This window comes from Danio rerio, chromosome 17, assembly GCF_049306965.1.
Source record: "Danio rerio strain Tuebingen ecotype United States chromosome 17, GRCz12tu, whole genome shotgun sequence".
Taxonomy (NCBI): Eukaryota; Metazoa; Chordata; class Actinopteri; order Cypriniformes; family Danionidae; genus Danio; species Danio rerio.
The window spans coordinates 7,739,844-7,766,658 of NC_133192.1; the positions used below are offsets into that span (position 1 = coordinate 7,739,844).

General features: G+C 37.9%; 2 protein-coding genes across 13 annotated transcripts in view; one reads left to right on the plus strand and one right to left on the minus strand.

Annotated features, from left to right (window-relative positions):
• Positions 1–1,164: 1,164 nt before the first annotated feature.
• Positions 1,165–26,815, minus strand: part of tdrd6b (tudor domain containing 6b) — a 50,976-nt gene continuing 25,325 nt past the window's right edge. For 2 of the 6 annotated variants that reach the window (XM_073928042.1, XM_073928041.1), the window contains exons 2-4: positions 5,501–10,881; positions 1,780–1,847; positions 1,165–1,664 (exon numbers count right to left, since the gene is read on the minus strand). In XM_073928042.1, the coding sequence (XP_073784143.1) occupies positions 1,620–1,664; positions 1,780–1,847; positions 5,501–10,829 (5,442 nt within the window). In that variant the 5' untranslated portion in view covers positions 10,830–10,881 and the 3' untranslated portion in view covers positions 1,165–1,619. Of the gene's footprint in view, positions 1,665–1,779; positions 1,851–5,500; positions 10,882–15,834; positions 15,950–26,815 lie in introns of those variants that run through there. The other 4 variants (XM_073928039.1, XM_073928038.1, XM_073928040.1 and 1 more) reach the window with 3 other exon arrangements.
• On the plus strand, positions 16,977–25,815 carry LOC137488034 (uncharacterized). 7 transcript variants are annotated; one of them, XM_073928084.1, is made up of 11 exons: positions 16,977–17,340; positions 19,197–19,379; positions 19,509–19,943; positions 20,060–20,494; positions 20,613–21,047; positions 21,155–21,553; positions 21,667–21,921; positions 22,056–22,256; positions 22,414–22,651; positions 23,316–23,572; positions 23,656–25,815. In XM_073928084.1, the coding sequence occupies exons 2-11, from the start codon at positions 19,277–19,279 to the stop codon at positions 23,889–23,891; spliced, it is 2,994 nt and encodes a 997-aa protein (XP_073784185.1). In that variant the 5' UTR covers positions 16,977–17,340; positions 19,197–19,276; the 3' UTR covers positions 23,892–25,815. The 7 variants fall into 7 exon arrangements, with proteins under 7 accessions (XP_073784185.1, XP_073784188.1, XP_073784187.1 ...); XM_073928087.1 differs by having other exon boundaries at positions 20,616–21,047; positions 23,656–25,808; XM_073928086.1 differs by having other exon boundaries at positions 20,063–20,494; positions 23,656–25,808.

Below are 26,815 nucleotides of genomic sequence, written 5' to 3' on the forward strand. Positions count from 1 at the left end.
TAGTAATGTGACTCATGACTCAGTAATCACGGTTTGGATCACATAATGCTTTTTTTTAGTCAAGGATCGGACCATTTTTTTGGATCAGCCAGAAAGGGGAGTTGACAAATGTAATTTGCTTTCTATTTATTACAAAAACAGTACTGCAAGACACATTTGGTTTTAACAAACAACTTAGAACCAGTAATGTTATTAAAATAAAATGAAGAAATAATCAGCTGAATATAAACAAATTGTGAAATATTCAGTACTGTGAAAAATTCTCTGTTGCGGATAACGCTAAATTTTAAAAATCCAACATTATAATTTGTACAACCCAAATTTATTTTCAGCCTCATTTTCAATAAATGATTCAGTGATTCATTCATAAAACTTCATGTTTCATTGCTAGATGTGTCATTTTTGATGAATTATTCAGTGGCATATTTTTGATGGCTGGTTGTCGTCGCCTATTGTTTAAATGATGTAATTTCTGCATACAACTTTCAATTGAGCGTCAAGTTAAATGCATATGATGGTAATTTTAATCTAAACCATAAACATCAGTGGTTTTATTTAAACTATAAACTGTTATCCCAGTACTGCTGTGTTATTTGACTGTTTGTAACATCATAACTAACTCAAAAGACTAAAGACTCAACCTCTTAATTGAGTTTTTAAATCACAGATGTGAATGCAGTGATTCAAAGGATTAATAAACATTCACAAAATCACCATAATTTATAATTTATGTTGAGTGGAAGTTCAGATCCTGATCCTGTAATGATCAATCGTGCAGCTGATACACTGAATGCATTTATGCAGGCTAAACAAGTAGAGACAGAAAACGCCTTTAATAAACTAAGAAACCCACCACATCCCAAATAACCCACCGCAACTACTTCCATCATCATTATATTTTACATGAAGAGTCTAAATACTTACTTACATGATCATATTTTATATATTTTATAATATTGTATATATTTTAATTTACAAGTAAAAACAATGTATTAATCCAGGGGTCAAGTGTGTTCCAAACCGTGGGTTATGATCCGTACAAATCACAGATCAACTGTGATCCATTACACCCCTAGAATTTAAGATTAAGCTTTCAGAATTAATTTAGTTTCGTTTTTTTTTGATGTTGTTATAAATGATTAAAACAACCACAGCAACAAAAGCCCAAATTTATGAAGTTTTATTTGAACAATTATTTTGAACAAGGGAAAAAATTAACAAATACACATTACAACAAGGAAAAAACAATTACACTCATACCTGCTGTAAACTGGCTATAGGGTGTGCAGGTTTGTTGTGCAAAATGCTTTCGGTACAATTACTTAAATTTAAGTTTTGTCTTTTTTTATTTAAGTACTTGTCAATCGTGCCTTTAAATCAGTACAGGAAAAATTATATATAACAAGAAAAAGCTCAAGCCTAACAAAGCCTAACACAATGCAATCAGTCGAGGTTCAAGTGTTGTTTTAAAATGACAAGAAACGAATCAACATGCAAATAAAACCTCCAAACTTTCACAGGCCAGGTTGTTGGTTTAATACATTTCTCAGTTGTGCGTTAATTTCCCCTAATGAAACGGTTTACACTGTTCCACAATAAATAAAAGTTTAAAAATCGACTCATTTGAAGATGCACTTAGAGTCACATGAGTCTTCAGTGCAAACCTACAAGGTAACAAAAAGAAAAAGTACAGCTGTTAATTAACAAAAAGAATTAAAATGCATGTTAAAAGAAAAAACTAAAAACAAAAATCACAGAGGCTAAAACAAAAAGCAATACCATGGGTAACATTTGTTTTTCTAAACGAGCAACCCAATCTGAACTTCTGTTTGGCGTCAATGGGAGGTCTGCTGGGGAAAAAAAAGCATAAATAAGTATTTATTTAGCATAAAATAACAAATTAAAGCTAGATAAGACACAAGAATTGAAATCTAAACAAATAAAAACAAAACATTTATTCATTTATTTTCCTTTGGCTAACTGTGCGTTCACATTGAAGGCGGTGAGAGCATCAAAGGTCGCTCTGGCCGCCCTAGCAACAACGCTGTCTGCCTTCAGCTCCGGCAGCGAGAGCGTCAAAATTCACTACACTGATCTCGTACTTAAAAGGAGCCGTTGCCGCATATCAGCAAATTGGTTACATTCCTGCATAAAACATGCTTTCTAGCATGAAAATGTTGTGCACTTTATCAAATTCATTTAACAATAGAAAATCAAATTGCATGTGGAGTGGCTTTGCTCCATTTACAGTAATTATACAATGTGTCCATATGTCTGAAATATCCTAAAGCAGCAATACTGTTTTGTATTGTCGCATGAGATTCCCACCTAAAAAAAAAATCAAATAATAATAATAAATAAATATAAATAACATTAATGCACATCAATAACTCGCCAGTAATTTTTTTTAATATATGTTCAACATTGTAAATAACTGGAAATCCGGCGACCACAATAATCGAACACTTGGGAGCAACTGTGATTAAAACCAAAGTTGACAGTGACCGTGTACTCTGGACTCCTCTCAGGCGGTGGACTTCTACATTTTGATTGGTTGCTGCCGAACCACATCACAACTCATTACCATAAAGTTGACTTGATTTCAATTCTCCTCGACACCCACACCAGTAAAGATAGGACACGCTGCTCCTTGCCGCTGGCTCCCATTGGAAAATGAATGACTTCCGGTTACTTAGACGCTTTCAGTGTGAAGGTAAAGTTAGTATCAATTTCAGGTAAACCACAGGGCAATGAACCGGCAACTATTCCAGCATATTTTTTACGCAGTGAATGTCCTTCCAGCTGCAACCCAGTACTGGGAAACACCCACACCCACATACAGACACAATTTAGTTTATTCAGTTCACTTATAGCACATGTCTTTGGACTTTGGGGAAACCGGAGCACCCGGAGGAAACCCACACCAACACGAGGAGAACATGCAAACTCCACCAAGAAATGATAACTGGCCCAGTCAGGACTCAAACCAGCGACCTTCTTGCTGTGAGCCACCCACTGTAAATCTTATTGACTGTTTAAAAAAAAAAAAAAAAGAGTGCATCAAACTACTGATGTTTACACACTCCCGCTTTCACACTGAGCAAAGCTTGTTACATTAAAGGCCGTATAACACTTGTCTTTTCATGCTCACTTGATTACATCAAATCCTGTTGCATTTGCAGCCACCTTTTGTCACTGGTCTCTTTTGCCTGGATACACCGCATGCCAACTCACTCACTCACTTAAGGAAATGTGGTAAACCTTTAAACTCATCCAAAAACCCATCTTCATCAAATCATTATACTCATCAGCTCAAACAAAAAACAAGCTGGAGTTGCTTTGACATTCATGCTAAAGGAGCCACAGTTTTAGTGCAGCCGAGTTCAGACCACCTGTCAGGTAGTCTCAGGTTCAACACCACCAGTACACACACGGGTTCCTGTGAGTCCCAGTGTTTCCATGCAAATAATGTTAAATTAAATTCCAAGCATTGAAACGCACCAAGTGTGTCACAGAAGTGAGCTAGAATGCCTGATTAATAACAAGCATTGGCTTCTGCTAGAATTAAAATGGATAATTTTGCCCTTCCAACCGCAACACAACACTGGGAAACACCCACACACTCTTGCATTCACAAACATACACTACGGCCAATTTAGTTTATTCAATTCACCTATAGTGCATGTCTTTGGACTGTGGAGGAAACCCACGCCAACACGGGAAGAACATGCAAACTCCAGACAGAAACGCTAACTGACCCAGCTGGGACTCGAACCAGCGACCATCTTGCTGTGAGGAATAACAAACTAAAGGGATTCAATTTAAATTCTGTCATTATTATATATGGATTACATTACACAATATACATATATGTGTGTGTGTGTCATTATACACTATTTGTTTCAAAAATGTGAGTTTCTTTATTCTGTTGAACACTAAATATGAAATATGGAAGAAAGCTGAAAACCTGTAACAATTGACTTCTTTATTATTAGTTGATGAAGGTGAATAGCTATGTTTCTATCCAATGATGCAAATTAAATTATGCACAAAACTGGAATATTGCATAAAAGATTTGAGAATAAAGCAGCGGTTCCATTCACCGTGTCAAAGAGAACAAAATCGTCACTTCCTGATTATCTGACGCCAAATATCAACAGTAAATAGAGAACTGAATGTGGTAGGAGAAGCTGCATGAATCTTTTCTTCATTTAATAAATGACTTGCGCTTTAGAAGACAATGCTGACACGCAATGAACGCATGGTGGCGTTTGAAAGTGTGAGACACTGAGCAGACAATCTTGACTTTTCTGGAGGTCATTAATAATGTAATAACACTATTACTGAAATGGTTAAGGCGTTGTAAAATTACTAAAACAACATTTAAGATGCTTTACAATGTCCGAGTAATAGAGTTTGTTCGTTAAAAGTGTTTCCATCGTAGTTTATGCAAATCCTTTCTTATCAAATAAAAAAAAGTTTATCCTACTCAGTTATGCACATATATTTATGCGCATTTTCAAAACTTTTGCGCATCGTGGGTTTCCATCAACCGTTTTTATGCACATCTCCAAAACGTGCATAAAAAAGGTGGATGGAAACATAGCTAATGTATCCAGGTTTTCAGCTTTCTTCAAAATTTCTTCTTTTGCGTTCAACAGAATAAAGAAACTCAAATGTTTGGAACTACTTGAGGCAGAGTAAACAGCGAGTAAATTTTCATTGCTGGGTAAACTATTATTAAGGGGAAATAGGAAAAACCATGTTTGTATGTAATAATGAACTTTTAGAAAAATATTACTTTAAATATAGCGCAGCAATAGATCAGTCAGACTACATACTGTAGACATAGTTCTGCCATCAGCTATTTGCTCCAACTACCATTGGCATACAGCTAAGTACACTGAAACTGCTTTTAACCCTCCCTCCCTTTATACAAGTCAAAATTTAATTGTGTGCCTTTTTGCTGTTATCTCCTCTTTTTTCAGACAATCAAGCTCTCAAGTCCTAGCTGTTACATAAATTCTCCACAGAAAGCTACAGCAAAAACATTCTAGGATCAATCAACAACCCAATTTAATTCGTATATCCTGTATTAGCTTAGCTTATAGTTCTGAGGGGTTAAAGTAGAACTGTTGTATGTGCTAACAACCATGAAGCAAGAACCCCTATTAAGAACTATATCACCGAATACAAGTTTGTCAATAAATGCAACCTTACAAATTCTATGTACTGGCTTTGGTTAAAAACCACAAGCTATCATCTCAATGTTACCGTAATTGACAGTAAGACAAAGGTCAAAATCAAAGCAATCTTGCTCTCACTTTCAACAACTTAGCCCTTGAAAAAGTTGAAAAATTGCAAAGGCACCAGAAAGGGTTTTAGCAATAACAAACTAGTACTTGAGTAAAAGCATAGAGGACTAAACATTATATCCATCCAATTTAAAAAATAAATAAATAATATATTGCACAAAAACAAGTCACAAAAACGTACATACCATTTTGGGATGTGGACTCCTCCCCATCTTCTTTATTTTCTTCTGTGTGCAGCTGCGCTTGTTCAGCAGATACAACAGAATCTCCGTCAGGCTCATGATAACCTTCTTGAATTTCCAAATCTGAATTTGCAGGATCATTAGCAGCAACATCAGAATTTGTTGTAGTAGCAATCACATCTGCTCCAACAATCTTATCATCCACTTCGTTTTCAGGTACATTATGCAAGTTACCATTTTCCATCAATGGATTATCTCTGTGTAGTTCAGGACAGGTAGGTACACTTGTGTGATTATCCTCAGTAGAGATCGCAAGACACTCACTTGTTTTATCCTCTGAAATAGACTGATCAACAGGTGCTGATCCCACATCTTTTTCACAGGATTCAATCACCTCAGCAGAGTTTTGATCATGGTGAGTGCAATTACTCCAAAACTTTGCCATGAGCTCATTTACAAGACTTTGCGAAGACTCAACTTTAACATAATATGGAGGACTGTTAGGTTCCACTGAATCATCAATACACTGCACACTCACTTTCAGAGGTTTATCCACCAAGAGTTCGTAGAAGTTATCAGTAGCCTCACTATCCCACGATCCTCCAGAGGGATTAAATCCTTCCAACCGACACAGGAAAGCTTGAGGTGGACTTTCCAGCAAGTCACAAGGTAGTGCTTTTACAGAACCTTCACTGGCTTCAGACTCATTTCCAAAGTCAACAAAAAGTACAGATACTGTGTTTGTGCACTTCTTAATAACTTGTGCACGGTACCACATCTGGTCATCACAAAAGCGAGCCAGGCATGGACTTCCAGAATCCAAATTATCCAGTAGAATTGGCTGCGTTTCACTGGAATTTCCACATTCTTGAGCAACTTGTGTGATGTGGTCAAGTATTTCAGAGTTCGAAAACTGGCACCAAAAATAATCAGGTCCAACAATGCATGACGCAAAAGCTTCAATGGTTTGTCCCAAAGAAACATCTGGTTTCTTGAAAAGAAAATTGAATGTCTCCTTAACTGGTTTGGTGACGACTGATAATGCATTCAAGTCTAACTGATCCCATTTCTTACTGAACGAATCAGATGTGCCTTCACAGGGAGTCATTGTAACTTCCCAAGCAATGTCATCTTTTTTGATAAAACTGCAAGAGAGGGTGTTTTCACCAGCTCCACCAAGCACTTCTTTGAAGAGAATTTCCTGCTTCTTCATTCCCTTGAATTGGTCATTTAAACTATAGCTGCAGTGAATGCTGAACCTTGGGTATGACAGCAGATGTTCGTCAAGTCTGCAAATTTTAAGGGAAGAAACCATTGCCTCATTGCCAAAATCTATGAACTCTACAAAGACCATGTCATTTTCAGGAGCACATTTCACAACAGCACGATACCAGGAATCATCTTCAGGAAACATGGCTTTCACCAAACTTCCCTGCTGAACACTCAATCCATGCATTTCATCTTTCTCTGATGGTTGATGGGAATTCAATGACTCGGTGAGGGAGAAGAGCGTATTCTCATCCTCTTTGAGTTGCACGTAAAAACTTCTCAGGTTATTGATGTGTGAAATATATACTTCAGACATTGTACCTGGTTGTATCACACGTTGGGGAAGATCTACAGATCGAGGAAAAGACTGCATTGATTCAGGATCCATCATGTTTACACCTGTGGTCAATGCTGCTGAATTGTTGACATCATCAATTGATGGTGTTGTACTAGAGTTAAGGTTGGGTGTTTTATTTTTCTGGACAGCTTCAGAGTTAGTTACACCAAAATCGTCCTTCCCTGCATTGGTTTTTGCCATGGACCCCTTACTAGAGACTTGAGGTTTGGGATCAGACAAGAAATCTTTCATAAGATCATTAACGATCAGCTCCTTGCATTCAACAAGGACACTAAACTGAGGACACATTGTAGGGTTAGGGGTCACCACCATATTCTGAACAGTCACTTTTAAAGGTTCATCCACTAGAATCTCAAAGAATTTATCAGCTGCACTGTCGCTCCATGTGCCCTCTACAGACCCCAAAACTTGCAACTGACATAGAAAGGCTTGTGGTGGGCTTTCCAGCAGCTTGGTTGGCAGGGCCTTTATGGAGTTAAAATCAATTTCAGACTCATTTCCATAATCTATAAAAAGAACAGAGACCTTTTCATGGGTATTGATAACCTGTGCTCTGTACCAGAGCTGGTCAGAAAAGCGAGCCAAACAAATTCCACCTTGGCGTAACTGATCTGGCTGGATTGCTTTCGTGTGACTACTGTTTCCAATTTCTTGTGCAAGCAGTGAGATTTTGTCAAGAATCTCTGAGTTTTTGAACTGGCACCAGAAGTAATTTGGTCCGACGATAGATGAAGCATATGCCTCTACAGTTTGTCCTGGAGTTACAGCTGGCTTCTTGAAAGTTAAAGGCTGGGTATTTTTAATGCAGTGTACTTGGGATTCGCTTTGAGCATCTGATTTGACAGTAAACCATCCTTCCTGGTGTTCTAAACTTACAAGCCAACAATTTGCATCTTCTTGAATGAACTTGCATTGAATTTTCTTTTCACCATTTTCACCTGCTGCCTCTTTGAAAGTCATTATCTCCTCCTGGGTCCAGTCTCTTTTTCCTCGTCTCTTTCCATCCTCAAGCATGCATTGAATACTGAGCCTGGGAGTGCTAAGGAACTGCTTGTCAAGTTGCTTTATTTTAGTGGGCAGGAGTGTCACTTCATTCCCAAAGTCAATAAACTGCACTTGAACCATGCCATTTTTTTTGCTTTTTACAACAGCACGATAATAGGCACCATCGGCTGGATATTCAGCTTTCACCAGATCATCTGACTGCAAGAGATTTAGTTCAACTTGTAAATCACTTATCAAAGTACAATTGAGTTTTTCAATAAGGGAAAATATTTCGTCTTCATCAGTTGTCAATTGCACAAAGAAATTTGATGGACTATTACAATGTGAAACATAGACATCTGAAACATACCCCACATCGATGGTTCTCAAGGGAAGTTCCGTGAGCTTTGGATAAGCCATTACTTGTTGCTGTAAAACATTAGGCCAAGCTCTATTGTTTCCAGTTGCATTGCTGTATCCAGTAGCAGACTGGAAGTTTTGTTCTGTTCTGGCTTGACCAACTGGTTTTAAAGTCCTCTCATGTGCTTGTGATGTAGTGCTAAAACTATTTCTCACCTCTCTAAACTCCATGCCTTCTGAAGTCTCCTTGAAACCACGGGTCTTAACGATTCCTTTGGTGTTGATTGACTCGTTTCTTTTGGTCTTGCTCCACAGGTCTTTAATTTTTAAGTTGAGGTTTGTTTTGTCATCATACATCTCCACTGACAGTTTGCCTGAAGAATTTAGCTTCACAACTACATTGAACATGCAGTCTGTGGCGTAGTTTTTGAACCACTCATTAAGCTCACACGGCTCAGGTAATGCTACATTGAAAAGTTCAAACTGAACAGCCTGAATGGGAAGAGATGCAATTGCATTCGCATTTGGAGGAAATGGTAGAATATCAGATTTATCGACAACCACCAGGTCACCGTAGTCTACAAATTGGACAAGTATTTTTGGATGCACAGATTCAATTTGTCCTCTGTGCCACTGCCCATCTGAAAATTTAGCAAGACACATCATCTTCGGGGAAATTGAAAACTTTGCTTGTGGACGTTTGCGGCACAGCTGTTGAATATCTTTGGTCATTTTTGTTACGGCGTCAGTATTTTGTGCAAAATGGCCATAAAACTGGTTCACGCTTTGCACACAGGTTATGTGTAGCTTCATCTTGGCACCCACTTTAATTTTGGGTGGTACATCGACATATGCATCGGTCTGAAGAGGTGAAGTTGTTGCAGCATTCAGTGTGTAGCCTCCCTTTGTAGACTGTAGGTTTCCTTCAGCTTTGGAAGGTCCGACTACATTAACATCTTCAACAGAACTGGAGCACTCAGTTAAATGAGCTGAATGGAGAGATTGTAGAGAATCATTTCTGCCATGCATATTGCCATATGTCACTTTGTTTAGAGTATCAAGAGTTGGATCCCCACACATCTTCTCGTTCACTGCCAAACAATGCTCTTTGTGACCAAAGGTTAGGTTCACATTCACATTGTCATTTCCATACAGTGTTATATAATAGACACCCTCACTCACACTGTAGTGCTCGAACTTTCCAACAAGGATTTGATCCAGTATGACAGATTTCAGATAATCTATCTGATCTGTCCGCCATCCAACACCTTTGTCAATTACACCATGCAAAGAGCATCCATAGGTGACAACAGGCAAGTGGAAGAATCTTGCGGACAATGGTCTGATGTTGGAGAGTTTAACAAAATCACCAATTCCATAATCAACATGAAAGACCTTGACAACATCTGAGATGTCATTCTGCTGAAGAACCGATCGGTACCATTTCCCGTCGCTACCTTTTGTTGCACATGGAGACCCATCACACAGTGGTACTGGGATTTGAGCAGAGAATGCATCTTCATAGTGTTCATAGAGCTGAACGCTTAGTTTCTTGAGCTCTTGTGAAAAGACACACAGTTTGCAATAGATCTTCAATGGATGAACAACTTGTGTTACAGTTACAATCTCAATTGTTCCAGGCGACAACTCTGGATACAAGTACTGCCACAACCTATCTGAATTACTGGCATGCTCCTGCTGACCATTTGTAGTCAAAAGGTCAGTTTGGATGGAGGGACTTCTTGGCAAATGCAGTGAATACGTTACAAGGATTTTGAAATTTTTACAAGGCGTATTTTTAGCAAACCCGAATTCATACATTTGTTTGGATATGCTTGGAACATCAAGAAGAATGATCCGGGATGGCATTATCACATCCTGAACACATCCAGAGATGTTTTTCCCACACAAAGATCTGATGAACTTTGAAGCACCCGCAGACCATCCACTCTCAAGACACAGTGGTGATACATTGGTCAATATACAAAGCTCTACTTTTGGAGCAAGACCGCAAAGATTGTGTGGACATTTTGTCAAAACTTCGCTTGTCGTCCAAAGTGATTTTCCATCATCAATTAGGAACACATTGTACTCATATTCAGTTTCTGAAATAATTCTTGCTCTGTGCCAAGTTCTGTCTTCATAAACCAAGCAAATTTCTCCAGGTTTGCCTTCAAAAGCATGTTGGCGCCTCCTAGGGACTTCAATGTCTTTAAGTTGTTGCCATATTTCCCTGTTCTCTTGCCCACGATTTAAATTCCCTCCAAATTCCACTAATACAGTGTGTGGGGTTAAATTTACCCTTGTGATATGAACCGTCAAACGTGATCCAACTTGAGGTAAACCAGGGATTGAACACATCTTTGCTGGGAATCAGGTCCAACAAATTGGTTAAAGTGCAAATAGGGAGAATCTAAAGAAGAGAAAACAGGAGAAAACAAAGATGATTAAGGCCTCAATTGCACTGGAGAAAATAAATGAATTTTGTTTGATCAGATCAAACAAAGGAGCTATTTCCTTCTGCTCCTGATGTTTTAATCAATCATATCAGTCAGGATAAGCAACTCTGCTTTGGCAGCCAGACAACTATGCCAACCGGATTGTGTTACAGTCCTAAATAGGGCTGTGCGATTTGGGAAAAATTTCCAATTCCGTTTTTTTTTTTTTTGGACATATTGTGATTTTGATTTGCGAATTAATTTTGTAGTCAAGCTTCAGCTCGATAATCTGTATCGTAGCTTCTTACTGCTAAAGTGCAGTGTGTTGCTAAAATTGCTAAAAAAGGAACTGAAAAGACATTAACTTAAATAAACGTTAATTCAAATTTGTTTTTAAGGGTGCTTTCACACCTGTGAATCGATTCAGTTGTTCCGAAACAGAGATTAAAATTGTTACATTGTTGCTCTTTGCTCTTGAAGCGGTTCGCTTTCACACCGCAAAGTTTCTAATTGGACCAAAAGAGCTAAAACAAGTCACGTGCGAGTAAACTCTCCTCACATTGGTCAGAGTGTCAGGGTTTATTTTGCAGCGTCCCCGCTAAGCTGTCAGGAGAGGTGGTGGTTTGGTGGTGATTGACAGGGTGCGCGCGCGACTTGTCTGATGAGAGACGCGGTGGGGAGGGGTGAGAAGGGTGCGCGACGATGCCTTTTTGAGGACCGGGAGGGAGACGCGAGATTACCGGGAGATCATCACTCGTTTGCGGGCATCTGGAGACTCGCGAAACTTCCCGCCCTACGCATAATTCTCTCTTCATATAGCTGTATGCCTATTACATTTCCATAAAACACTGTGATATAACCGCGCTCGGATCGGATCGCTTTCTCACTGCAATCGAACCGCTCCAGGGTTCATTTCAATCGAGCCGAGACCACCTCATTCAAGCGATCTCGGAGCGATTACATTGGCGCGGAACAGAGCGCGATTGCCCTGTTCACATATGCCAAACGAACTGTGCTAACTGGGCAAACGAGATACATTCCAAAACAAAAGTGTAGGTGTGAAAGCACCCTAAATGTTCAAAAATTAAACACTCATTTTCTCTAGAGCAAACAGTAAACAAACAAATTGACCATACCTTTTTGTGAACAAGTTGAACTCAATTAGGGTAGTGTAGATTATTATAAAAACAAAACAAAAAGAATTATTATAAAAACACTCAAACTAACATGGCAGAAACAACTCTGAAACTGTACTTAGTGTCAATACTTTCAGTTGACTGATTAGCAAGACACTCATCACTCACTTGTGCCCACTTAAATGGCTAGTAAGACAATCACACACAGGCGGCAGTCACGCATTTGCTCTGGGCGGGGAAAATTAAATAATAAATATTTCATATCGCAGCCCCTTGTGAGAAGTTAATTGCAACGTTTCAAATCGCACAGCCCTAGTCCTTAATAAGGCATTGAGATATTTTATTTTTCTGCAATATACACTGCGATTATGGCACAATTTTGAATAGCTCTATATATTATTGAATAGGAATACACTTGTAGTGGAGTGAATCAAACAAAATGCAAGAATATCTAAATAAGATGATTCACTTTTATTTTTGCTCCAGTATAATCAGATAATCAGGTACAGTATTTGAATAGGGTGGAAATCACAGGTTAACACACAATATGGTTTTATCACGATAGTTTGCCCACCAATGATAGATCATGATATCAGCAATATAATCACAAGAAAATCACCCACTATATATCATAATATTTGTAAATGAAAGGGAAAAATTCATCAAAAGGTTATAAGATGCCTTTGTGTTATTAACGGAACATATATTTTGTAGGATTGCAATATTGATGCGTTTTGATCCACAGTTATGAGAAGTGCCACCTTATGTACTGCTGTCTAAAGAGTAAACAGTAGCAGTGCAAGGCTTTTGTACCTCTTAAAGGAATATCAATACTTGGCTACATGAGTATTGTATCGTGGGCGGAATTATCACGGTAAATCAGCATATCAATATTTTGTCCTGCCTCTTTTATTGAATAATCAAATGTAAATGTAAAATAACAGTGTAAATTCTTCATTGCTAATCATCAAATATAATCCCAACTCTACATTGCACATCCTGCAATGTGACTATTGCGAATGCACACATTGCTATGTCGAGGCTGAAACGATACATTGTGTAGCCCTAATGAAAGTGTTTTAAAGAGCACCTATTATACATTAAAAACTGTCATTTTTTTGGTTTCGGGGGTCTCCAACAACAGGCTGATATGCATGCAAGGTCCAAAAACACCTTCATTAATATGCATTTATTTTCACCTAATTAATCCAGCGACTCCCATATAATTCATTCAGTGATGAATTTGTTCCCAAATACCCTCCTTAGAGCGAAGCTAATCTGCGCTGATTGGACCGATGACAGTTTGTTGCGACTGGTGAAAAGCGTTTAGCACGTGACAGAAAGAAATGCCCACCACGGCTTATCATTGAAGAAGTCAGAGTGCATGTGTGAGCATACCTGCCAACACTCCAGTTTTTCCCAGGAGTCTCCCGTATTTCAGACCCATCTCCAGCCACCCTCCCGTTTTGTAATTACTCCCAGAAACAACCATTATTGGTCTGTGAAGTCATGCAAACATTTGTTTGTAGAGCAGGTAGTTTGACCGTTTTCTGCCGTTTATAATTCCGAGTCATTTCTTCCATAGGCGACTGAACCGGAAGTTCTAAAACAGTCGTGAAAACAGGCGCAATTCTGCATTTTTGAATAAGGTCAATATCCAATTGCAGCAGCTGCCCGAAACGCACTTCATAGTAGTTACTAACACCACAGCACTTAAGGGGTTAAGTTCCGTATCCACATCACGCCAGCACAGCTAAAGACTCGTTATCAAGACAATTCATTTGAAACACAATGAGTAGACTCTTTTATGGATTATTCAATAGTTGTAAACACAGCACACTTTATTTAAGCCTTAGCTGGATATTTTACTTCAGTTAGAGCTGTGTTACTCACTACATGGAAGGTCATTTTTTAAAACTCAATAGCGGCTCTTTAAAACTTTTTTTTGTATGCACTGAAAACTTACTTCTGAAATTGCTTGGAAAAAAAGACTAGCGAAAAATGTAGATTTCAGTCACACCCTTTATCAGGTCATCCAATTGTGAACAAATCAACAGTAACACATCTTAATGCTAGCTGTTTGGCATGGACCATGGTACGATAACCGTTTTCAAGATATACCGCGTTTTGGAAAAGAAGGTTTTAAAACGTAAGGTATGAGTAAGATTTTTTAATTTACATTTTTGTTTTTATGACAAAAATATCTCTAGTAGAAAAAAAAAAATACCCAAAGATGCAATTTTAAATTTGAAAGAAATCAGTGTTTTTGAAACAAATGAAGACAAAATATAATAAATCTTTTAAAATAATAGAATATATTGTTTTCAAAGGGGAATTTTTTTTTACCAAGACATTTAAAAAGAATATATTTTAGAGCAGTGAGCACAATACCATGAAACCGTGATATTTTCATCCAAGGTTATTATCATACCGTCAGAATCTTATACTGACCCATGCCTACTAGCTGTAAGCAAAGCCTAAAAGCATATTTTAAAATTTATATGCAGTTACATGAATTTTAATTTTGAAGATGTGGGACTTCACTGCACTCAAATGTGAATGCAGATAAAAACATGTTCGATATGAAGTGCCACTGCACACACCAATAACACATCACATCTAAATACTATACAAGTTATTTGAGAGTTTGCACTTAAATTCAAAATTTTAAAAAGAGAGAAAATATCCAGTGAGCGGCAGTTCTGTGGACGCAAATGCCTTGTTGATGCCAGAGGTCAGAGGAGAATGGCCAGACTGGTTCCAGCTGATAAAAAGGCAACAGTAACTGAAATAACCACTCGCCTCAACCGAGGTCTACAGAAGAGCATCTCTGAACACGTCCAACCTTAAGGCGGATGGGCTACAGTAACAGAAGACCACACCGGGTGTAACTCCTGTCAGCTAAGAACAGGAAACTGAGGCTACAATTCACACAGGCTCACCAAAATTGGCCAATAGAAGACTGGAAAAATGTTGCCTGATCTGATGAGTCTCAATTTCTGCTGCGACATTCAGATGGTAGGGTCAGAATTTGGCATCTACAACATGAAAGCATAAATCCATCCTGCCTTGTATCAACAGTTCAGGCTGGTGGTAAATTGGTGTGGGGGATATTTTCTGGGCACACTTTGGGCCAATTGAGTACGTTGTTGAATCTATCCCACAAAGAATTAAGACAGTTTCCAAGAGAAAAAAAGAGGACCAACCCAGTGCTAGTAAGATGTAGCTAATAAAGTGGCCGGTGAGTGTAAATTAAATGTATGTCAGTCAGCCAGGTAATGATGACACTTTTCAACAATAAATAGTATTATTATGATACGGAATAGTAAGTAAGTACTTGATTGCATTGATGAACCACTAATAGCATCACAATGCAAAACAGAGAAGTCAATCAGTCACAGGGGTAAAGTTGATATTCACATATTCGGACTTTCTCCTTAATCAAGCATTTTTATTTTTTATTTTTTGCAAATTCCAAATAGTGAAATCATTTTATCAGCCAATGACTATCAAAGTACAACACTGCTCACCGTCAACTAAATGGTGCTAATGTGGTTTTTAAGTTAAACTTGTGATGTGATTTCTGACTGAATATTCAAAGCTCCCAGGGCGGTTAATGGCAAACAATATAGGGAGCGTGTCACAAGTTGTCACTGAACGAATGTGCGAACTTCAAGGTCTGGAACTACCAAAACAAAACAGTTGAACAGCTCCATTAATCAACCAGATGAACCCCATTTCAATTGCGTGATTCGAGCGTGCACTCGTACAATTAAGTAACCGAAAACTTACCAAATGAATTTCCCCATCAAATACTCGGTTGCCACGAATGGCCGTCTCAACAGCTCTTATAAAGTAGTCTACTGAGAACACACGATATCAAAACACGCCACTGTGATGTTTCAGCAAATCAGTCACTTTTACTACGTCAATTAAGAGCGCGCGTCACGTGATCTGCACGCTTGTTTGTGCGTGACCTCGTTCAAAAATTTACTTGCGTAAAAACTAATTATTGCCATTGTAATATCATTATTTTTGTAGAAGTTATTTTCACGCGCGTTTATAAATATATAAGCTATATGGGCCTATATAATAATAATAATACAAAAAGACTATTTAAAAGTCCACATATTATATAATTGCATTTGTAAGCATCATAATATGGATAATACGAAGCCTGCAAGAACAATAAATAAATATGAAAATATATAAATAAATGAGTAAATAAATCCATAAATTCCTGCATAAATAAAATAAAAAATAATATGCAAATAAATGAAAAAATAAGTCTATAAATTTTTGCATAAATAAAATAATACATAAATATGCAAATATATGAGTAAATGAGTAAATATCCATAAACTCCTGCATAATTAAAATAATAAATAAAGAAATATACAAATAAATGAGTGAATACATCCATAAGTTCCTGCATATATCAAACTATAATAAAAGATTGCATATTTATTTGCTTTATTTATGCAGGATTTATGGATTATTTACTTAATTTCATTTATTTATTTATTATATATATATATATATATATATATATATATATATATATATATATATATATATATATATATATATATATATATATATGTGTGTGCGTGGAACTGGAAAAAAAATACAATAATAGCATTTAATACTGCAACAAAAATAGAACTGTCAGTTATCAACATCCCATTTTGAAAGTCGTGTTAATTTATTTTAACATGTCAGTATTAACTTGTATGCTCGATCGTAAACTTTGAAAGTACAGAATTTCATGAAAACAATGTTTATTATATTACAAATTAACTCTGTAAACTGTTAAAAAAGTGCAGATTATCGCTAGTCTTTTTGAAGTGTCTTACTGGCGTCTTTCGGGTTGTATTTCAACTTTAATGCACCTTTTCAATAGAAAAATAAAAACAAAGCAGCTGCTAAGAGCCAATGGATCCAAAATGGCGGAATCGCTGAGCGCTGCTCAAACACGCGTTCGATTGCTATGGCAACTGTGGAACGTTAGAATGATGCTCGGGCAAAAAGAATTTCTTCAGTTCATTTCGAGATAGCCGTTCAGTACAGTCAGTAATCGATATTAGTGCTAGACGGTAGACGCTATGGCGAGCAAACAGAGAAATATGGCTTTCGTCGACGACGAATTACATCACTCTTCAGAAACTCCATTCACAGTTCATGTTGAATCGCTAATTATAGATATGAACATGGATGTTGAAGTTTCCAACTACACTTGTGAGGATCAGGGTGGCATGAATGCCTCTCCTGAACCCACAGAAGACAACAACTCAACAGGTAACTAACTTTCTTTCAAGTGACAAAAGATATCTCAAATGTTTTCACTGAAATGATCTGTTTTCTGAAAATATGAAACTTTTATTATGATTGACCAACACACTGCAAAAATGTAGGACAACAGAGACATGTTTAACAGTGCTTTCACAACAACTTTCTTTGTAATTACAATGCTGATTGCTTAGGCTTTGTGGATACTATTACTAACTGGTTAAGTTTTAAACATTTACCCTCTCTGACAATACAATACTTGTGGATAGTTTACCTAAAAGTTTAAATGTACTTACTATTTACTCACCGTCAAAGGTGAGTTTGTTTCATTTGAACACAAAAGAAGATAAATTGAAGAAAGCAAACTTGTAATCATAGTATTTGTTTTTCCAACTGTGGAGGTCAGTGATTACAGCTTTCTTCAACATATTTTCTTTTGTGTTGAGCAGATAAATGGTATTTAATTTGTAATTCTCTCTTGACTTGGCACAAAATGTCAAGCTATAATCCAGCTTTAATGGCAATGACTGAGATGCTCATTTTATACCAATCATGATATAAACAGTTCACCTACTTATTGTGATACTGTTTCAAGACTGTTTAATTTGCCGTTTCTAATACATTTTCTTGTTTATTTAGCTTTTGTTATAGTTTGTGGAGTGTGTTGCAGCCATCAGAATGTATTTATCATTGAAAACAGTGGAAATATTTTCAAAATAACTAAAATGTTCTCTTTAATTTCGGGTACATACAACTAATGTACAATTTACAGTGAACTGACTTTAATATTGTAGAATAATGTAAATGCTGAATGTGATTGGAAACATTTGATTCTGTTTCTAAATGTTGGTTAAACTTCTTAAAGCACTTTCAGAGTTATAACCAATGTAATATAGAGTTGACTGAATTACAAATAATATTCATGCAACAGTTTATATAACTCAGTAAACACACAAACAGATGATTTATTCATTTATATCCATCTATCTATCTATCTATCTATCTATCTATCTATAAGATTATATATTATTCAAATTATTTCATGATATTCAAATCTTAATGTATGTTTGAGGAGGTGGAAACAGTCAAAAAATAGTTATTATGGGAGTCTTTAAGCTAGAAACATACAGACTGTTATTAGAGCTGGGCGATTAATCTAAAAGTAATCGAAATCGACATTCAGATGCTATAATCGATCCAATTTTTCCAGGTCAATTTTTTCTATTACTTTCCCTACCGAGTGTGGAGTCATGTGACCTCACTTTGTTAAAGCTGAATTATGCTTATTATATTATTCTGATATTATACTTCTGCCAAGGGCACGTGTACAGTTCGGCTTACCTTTCAAAAAAATGTACTTAGACGTCACAACAACTTTAGGCGCAAGCTTTGTGATTAGTCGGCTTGGTAGCAGTGAAGACAATGGCTGGCGCAGAGACACGTTTTAAGCAATGTGTGTTTTAATTTCAGTTGTTCAGCGTTGTTGTTCAATAAATAATCATAGATAGTAGATAGTGTGTGTTTACTTCAATTATTTTAAAATCAAGTAATGCACCCTTTATTCAGAAATCTCTATAACATGAGCATATTTACTGTCCAAAACCTGTCAATGAACTGTGAGGGCAAAGCATGAAATAAATAAATAAAATAATCGTTTGTTAATCGTAATCGAGTTAAAATGTTCATTTAATCAAGATTTAGATTTTAGGGCAAATCGCCCAGCTCTAACTGTTATACATACATACATGTACTTGACATAAGTTGTGTTCAATTGTGCACTAAATGCACCCGCAAATCTATATATATATTAATTATCCATGTCTAAACAGTGTTTGAAGATGTCAATGTTTGTTTTTGTTTTCCAGAGATTGGAAATAATCCAACTGATTAGGAGGAATTGTGTGACACGATTCCAAGTGTTCCTTCATCAGAAACTGAATTGGATATGGTTGATCCGGAAGGCTTCCCAGGTCCAAGCAGTTCTGAACAGGAGCCTGTGTGTACAGCAATTCTGGAGGTCGACATCAGTGATGCCAGGAACCCAACAGGTAAATGTCAACATTTGAGCATTTAAGATGCAATATTGCAATATGGTAGAAATAGAAATTGCTTACAATCAATTCTAATTATGCAGTATGTGGTTGGAGATAACATATCATACTTATAATTTTTTTCAGAAGTTCCAGAAGTGACGAAAATTGGCAAATTCTTCTCCTTCTTTGGAAAGCTTTTTGGGTTCACGGCACAGCCTGAGACAGATCCTGAATTGCTGAGTGTTTCAGAGGAAAGTGATTATGAATCAGCTTCTGAAATGGATGAGGTTGACATGGAGCAGTCATGTGTTCCCGAGCCAGAAACTGAATTGGATCTGGTTGATCCTGAAGGTGTCCCAGTTCCAAGGAGTTCTGAACAGGAACCTGTGTTTAGAGAAACTCTATATGTCGACCTCATCAAACCTCACACTTCCATCAACTTGAAGAGGTCTGTCTCGGTTTCTACACTTCTGAAGGAACCAGCAGAGCCTTCAACAGAAGAAGTGGAGAGCAGCAGTGGGATTGACCAGGATGGCATCAATGCTTCTCCTGAAATCCCCCAGGTGGACAGACCAACAGGTAAATATATCAACAGTCTTTGAGATTCAATATTGCAATGGCATACAAGTCATTCTAATTAAGCTAATATGCAAACTGTGGTTAAAAATAACACATAACTTCTAATATTTTTACAGAAGTACCCGAAATGTGGAAGACATCTGCAGACTTCCCAATGATTTATATGTTCTCAGCACAGCATCAGACAGATCCAGATGTTGCTGAGATGATAAGTGTTTCAGAGGAAAGTGATTATGAATCAGCTTCTGAAACGGATGAGGTCAACATGGAGCAATCAAGTGTTCTTGAGCCAGAGGCTGAATTGGATCTGGTTGATCCTGAAGGTGTCCCAGTTCCAAGGAGTTCTGAACAGGAACCTGTGTTTAGAGAAACTCTATATGTCGACCTCATCAAACCTCACACTTCCTTCAACTTAAAGAGGTCTGTGTTGGTTTCTACACTTCTGAAGGAACCAGCAGAGCCTTCAACAGAAGAAGTGGAGAGCAGCAGTGGGATTGACCAGGATGGCATCAGTGCTTCTCCTGAAAACCCCCAGGTGGACAGACCAACAGGTAAATATATCAACAGTCTTTATGAGAAACAATATTGCAATGGCATACAAGTCATTTTAATTAAGCTAAAATGCAAACTGTGGTTGAAGATAACACATAACCTCTAATATTTTTACAGAAGTACCTGAAATGTGGAAGGCAACAGCAGACCTCCCAATGATTTATATGTTCTCAGCACAGCATCAGACAGATCCAGATGTTGCTGAGATGATAAGTGTTTCAGAAGCAAACGATTATGAATCAGCTTCTGTAATGGATGAGGTGGACGTGGAGCAAACAAGTGTTTCTGACGCAGAGGCTGAATTGGATCTGGTTGATCCAGAAGGTGTCCCAGTTCCTAGCAGCTCTGAACAGGAACCTGTATTTAGAGAAGCTTTATATGTCGACCTCATCAAACCTCAAACTTCCTTCAACGTAAAGAGGTCTGTGTTGGTTTCTAAACTTATAAAAGAACCAGCAGAGCCTTCAACAGAGGACGTGAAGAGCAGCAGAGGGATTGACCAGGATGGCATCAGTGCTTCTCCTGAAATCCCCCAGGTGGACAGACCAACAGGTAAATATATCAAATGTGTATATGCAATATTGCAATGGCATACAAGTCATTATAATAAAGCAATTATGCAGTTTGTCATTAAAGATAACATAATATTTTTTCCCCAGGCTTTCCAAAAGTAAAAATCATCAAGAAAGTTGGTGCATTCATCCGAAAGCGTTTTGGGTTCTCAGTACATCCTAAGGCAGAGCCTGCTGTTGCAATAGATGAAGTCGACACAGAGCAAACAAGTGTTTCTGACCCAGAGGCTGAATTGGATCTGGTTGATCCAGAAGGTGTCCCCGGTCCAAGCAGCTCTGAAAAGGAACCTGTGTATAGAGAAACTCTACATGTCATCGACCTCATCAAACCTCACACTTCCTTCAACTTGAAGAGGTCTGTGTTGGTTTCTAAACCTCTGAAAGAACCAGCAGAGCCTTCAACAGAGGACGTGAAGAACAGCAGAGGGATTGACCAGGATGGCTTGAATGGTTCTTCTGAAACCACTCAGGTGGACCGACCATCAGGTAAATGTATCAGTAACCTTTATGAGATGCAATATTGCAATGGCATACAAGTCATTTTTAAATAGCTCTTTGTACAATTTGTAATTGAAAATAACATCATAATTTTTCCCCAGGCTTTCCCAAAGCGAAGCTCTTCAGGAAAATTAATGCATTCATCCGAAAGCGTTTTAGGTTCTCAATACAGCCTAAGTCAGACCCCGCTATTGCAATGGATGATATCGACACAGAGCAAACAAGTGTTTCTGACCCAGAAATGGAATTGGATCTGGTTGATCCAGAAGGTGTCCCAGGTCCAAGCAGTTCTGAACAGGAACCTGTGCCAAGAGAAAGAATGGATGTCAACATCACTGATGCCATGAACCCAACAGGTAAATGTCAACAGAGCATTTGATATTCAATATTACAGTAAGATGCAATTATGGCTATGATTTCAGACTAATTGATTAGAGTAAGTAAGTAGAGATGTTTCTAATAACATTATTTATCTTCTTTTTTTCCCCAGAAAGTACCAAAGTGAGGATGATTAGCAAAGTCCGTGCATTCTTCAGAAAGCTTCATGACATCTCAGCAAAGCTAAAGACCGAACCTAATTCACCACAGCCGCTGAGTGTCCCAGATGCAACAGGGTCTTTGAACACCAGTGTGATCGATGAGGAGGCTGTGGATCATTCTCCTGAAACCCCTGAAGATCACAGCCCAACAGGTAAAGCATTGAGATGCAGCATTACACTGAAAAGTCTTTTAAATCATTCACATAATTGTAAAGATAACGATAAAGATATAGTTTTTAAAGTCATTCTACAGTTGATTTTTATATTCTAGGAAAAATCTAAGTCTGTTTTCTTTGTTTTCTCTTTAAGGACTCACCAAAGAGTGGATGATGAATCAACTTTCTGAATTCTACTACAAGCTTACAAGTCCTAGAAATGATCTTGGACAGCCGGGTCCAAGCAGTTTGCCTCCTCGAAATCTGCTGAATGAAGTTTTCGACTTTCAAAAGCTTGCAGAGTTATTGAAAATAGAAGCCACCGTGAACAAATGTAAACTGCCCCTGTCACCATTTACGGAGGTCTGGCGCAACGTCTACATTGGAGATGAGTAAGTCTACAGCACAAAAAAACAGCACAGACCATGCCATAAAAGAAAATGTAGGAGTATTAATAGGAATCTAGTAAGAATAGCTGACTGTTATTAGAAAAGTACTCTCCACCTCAGGACTGTATTTATTTTCTAATAATTAATTAGTTTATACACACTTAAAGGGACAGCTCACCCAAACATGAAAATTCTGTCATCATTTACTCACCCTTGACTTATTTCAAAGATTTTTGTCTTTAAAAATACACAAAAGGAGATATTTTGAAAAATGTTGGAAACTCCATAGTATGATTTTCCTACTATGGAAGTCAGTGGTTACAAGTGTTCAGTTCATTAAGGTTTGAAACCACTTGAGGGTGGGTAAAAAGTGAGTGAATCTTCACTTTTGGATGCACTATCCCTTTAAAGACATTGTTTAGATGTTGTTTTGACCTATTTTTTGTCTTGTTGGTTGTGCAATTTTAATATCTATATAGTGATAATAGTGATTTGGAAGTGTAATTCAGTCCAAACCTGCCTGGAACTATTTCAGCTTTGTGTTTTCTGACCACAGAATGTTAACCAGCCAATCAGAAACAAGCATTCCTGTTGTATATATGTAATTCTAGATTTTGCAATACAACCTTTTTAGTAAAAGACTAACCAAAATTGCGTTCTTGTGCAGAGAGACAGCAAGAAATCGACGCAAACTGATGGAATTGGGAGTCACCCATATCCTAAATGCAGCAGCGCCGAAGATGACCTGGGAGGGAAAACCAAAGAAGAAAGGACTAAAAGGAAAGATTCTTACAGGACCGGAATATTATGAAGGCATGGACATCAAATATTGTGGCTTGCCTACAACATACGACCAAATGCGAATCGTCAAATACTTCTGGCCTGCTGGAAAGTTCATCGCAAAGGCCCTGAGAAAGCCAGACAGTAAGATCTTTTTCATCAAACATTTAACACTTACTGTTTGTATGACCTTTGTGTTGACTTACTTTCTGATTTTATTTCCACAGATGTCCTGTTTATTCATTGCAAGCATGGTGTCAGTCACGCGCCAACACTGTTTGTAGCATATCTGATGATGTACTACAAACTACCTCTGGAGGAAGCCATTGGTTATGTGACCAGGGCGAGGCGCATCAGGCCCTTCTCATCCTTTCTGCTCCAGTTGTTGTTACTCGAACCTACGAAAAAGACAAGGAAAAGCAGAGTAATCAGAAAGCAAAAAGGCATTGTAATATACAACTAAGAAAATAAAAATAAACTGAACTACAAGATGGCTGCCGCACACTGAAAGAATGTTGCTGGTTTGAGTCCCACACAGAAAGGCCTCCTGGAAACCTGGGACTCAAATCACATACCTTAGCCCTAACCTACTTTTATTATTCAGTTTTATTATTGTTTGTTTTTTATCTCTGGATGTCTGTGCACTTTAAAAAAATGCTTTTCAGATTGAGCTAGAAAAACAGCATAGAGCACAGGGCTGCAAGACGGCTAAATGTTAGCTTCACAGATAGAAGGGCGCTGGATCGAGTCCCACACAGAAAGACCTCCTGGTCTAGTCAGGACTCAAACTAGTGACCCTAGCCCTCACCTATTTTTTATTTTCAGCTTTCTGTTTTATCTCTGGATATATGTGCACTTTAAAAAATGCTTTTCAGATTAAGTAAGAAATACAATACATTTCTTGCTTAAAGCCCCAGTGGCGGACGAGTCTCTGCGAGTCTCTGTAGGTCAGGGGTGCTCAAACTCGGTCCTGGAAAGCTGGTGTCCTGCATATTTTACTTCCAACCCCAATTAAGCACACCTGAACCAGCTAATCAAGCTCTTTCTAGGTGCTCTAGAAACTTCCAGGCAAGTATTTTGAATTAAGTTAGAGCTAATCTATGCAGGAGACCAGCCCTCCAGGACTGAGTTTGAACACCCCTGCTGTAGATGATCTACTCACACCTGCAGCTTCTCTAAGATGGACGTCCAGCCACCGGTGCCTAGACTGCAGCTCTGCACAAGATGTTTGGCCATAGGAGAAATGGTCGTGCCCAACTGAGCCTGGTTTCTCTCGAGGTTTTTTTCCTTCACTTTTGTCATTCAGTGAAGTTTTGTTCCTCGCCACTGTCGCCACTGGCTTGCTTGGTTTGGGACTTGTGGAGCTGTGTGTCGTTAGATTAACTCTTCAGTGTTCGGCCTTTTAAACCACACTGAAATGAACTAAACTGAAATTCAACTTCAAAAACTGGACTGACACAGTTTCAATTTACGAGAACTTCTATGTTAACTGTGTTTATCTGTGCACTTAAAAAGTACTTATTGTGCAAAAAATGCGATTAATCAGAGCATAGGTTCAACTTTGCACATAAAATGTGAATTTTTTATACATTTTTTAACTTTATTTTAGAATTTAGAGGATGCACTTTCCAAAAAAAAAAAGTCACTGCTTAGATTGAGTTAAAACCAAGTGTCAGTATCCATAAGCGTTAGAGAAAAGAATAAGCCCCACTTGGCTCCCTTTTCTCTATGGATACCACTCTTCTGGCTACGCCTTGTTGCTCCATCCTGCTGGCTTTGGTTTGGAGATCGGAGGTGATGACTCCCAACCGACTAAGTAGTGTAACTCCCAAAATGGGACCAGCTGCAGGCATGGGGCCAATCAAGTGTTCCAGCTCAAGTAATGAACTGACACATGCGTAGCAGAAGAGGGAGGGCTGGGTGGGCCAACTAACTCAATATATTTTGTTCAAATTTTATTTTTCTGTAGAAAATTTATATTTTATTATATATTTTTTAAATTGAGTTAGCTAAATTGTCTGTAGTGTATGAGTGTGAATGAGTGTGTATGGGTGTTTCCCAGAGATGGGTTGCAGCTGGAAGGGCATCTGCTGTTTAAAACATATGCTGGATAAGTTGGCGGTTCATTCTGCTGTGGCGACCCCAGATTAACAAGGGCACTAAGCCAAAAAGAAAATGAATGAACGAATGATTTATTTTTCTGTTAAAGCTATGCTCTGATTGAGTGCACATAAAATCAGATACTCATTGTTTTCTCTGCTCTGTGCTGTGATTTATTTTCACTCTGTTTATTCCATTTATTGTAACTGTGCCGACTGTAAAAAGTGTTCTTTCATTGTTTTTGTATTGTACAAATCTTTAAATAAAGCAAAGTGTTCAAAAATCTTGTTGTAGGTGTTTGATTTGAAAATCGTCTTCACGCTGTACACCACTGTTTCCTTTAAGAACAAATCAAAAGAATTAAACTTATTTTGGAGAAAAACAAACACAACAAAAACAAGGGCTTTGAGTTTCATAAGAAATGTTTTGGTAATGTTCTACCACCTGCAGCTTCTCCACGATGGACGTCCAGCGTTCTCCAGCCTCCGGAACCTAGACTGCAGCTCTGCACAAGACGTTTGGCCAGAGGAGAAATGGTCGTGCCCAACTGAGCCTGTTTCTCTCGAGGTTTTTTAATTCTTAACGTTCGACAATTGGTGAGTTTTTTCTCTCGTCGCTGTCACCACTGGCTTAGAGCAGGTAGTTTGACCGTTTTCTGCCATTTATAATTCCGAGTCATTTCTCCCATACCGTCAGAATCTTATACTGACCCATGCCTACTAGCTGTAAGCAAAGCCTTAAACCATATTTTAAAATTTATATGCAGTTACATGAATTTTAATTTTGAAGATGTGGGACTTCACTGCACTCAAATGTGAATGCAGATAAAAACATGTTCGATATGAAGTGCCACTGCAAACACCAATAACACATCACATCTAAATACTATACAAGTTATTTGAGAGTTTGCACTTAAATTCAAAATTTGAAAAAGAGAAAATATCCAGTGAGCGGCAGTTCTGTGGACGCAAATGCCTTGTTGATGCCAGAGGTCAGAGGAGAATGGCCAGACTGGTTCCAGCTGATAAAAGGGCAACAGTAACTGAAAAAACCACTCGCCTCAACCGAGGTCTACAGAAGAGCATCTCTGAACAAGTCCAACCTTAAGGCGGATGGGCTACAGTAACAGAAGACCACACCGAGTGCCACTCCTGTCAGCTAAGAACAGGAAACTGAGGCTACAATTCACACAGGCTCACCAAAATTGGCCAATAGAAGACTGGAAAAATGTTGCCTGATCTGATGAGTCTCAATTTCTGCTGCGACATTCAGATGGTAGGGTCAGAA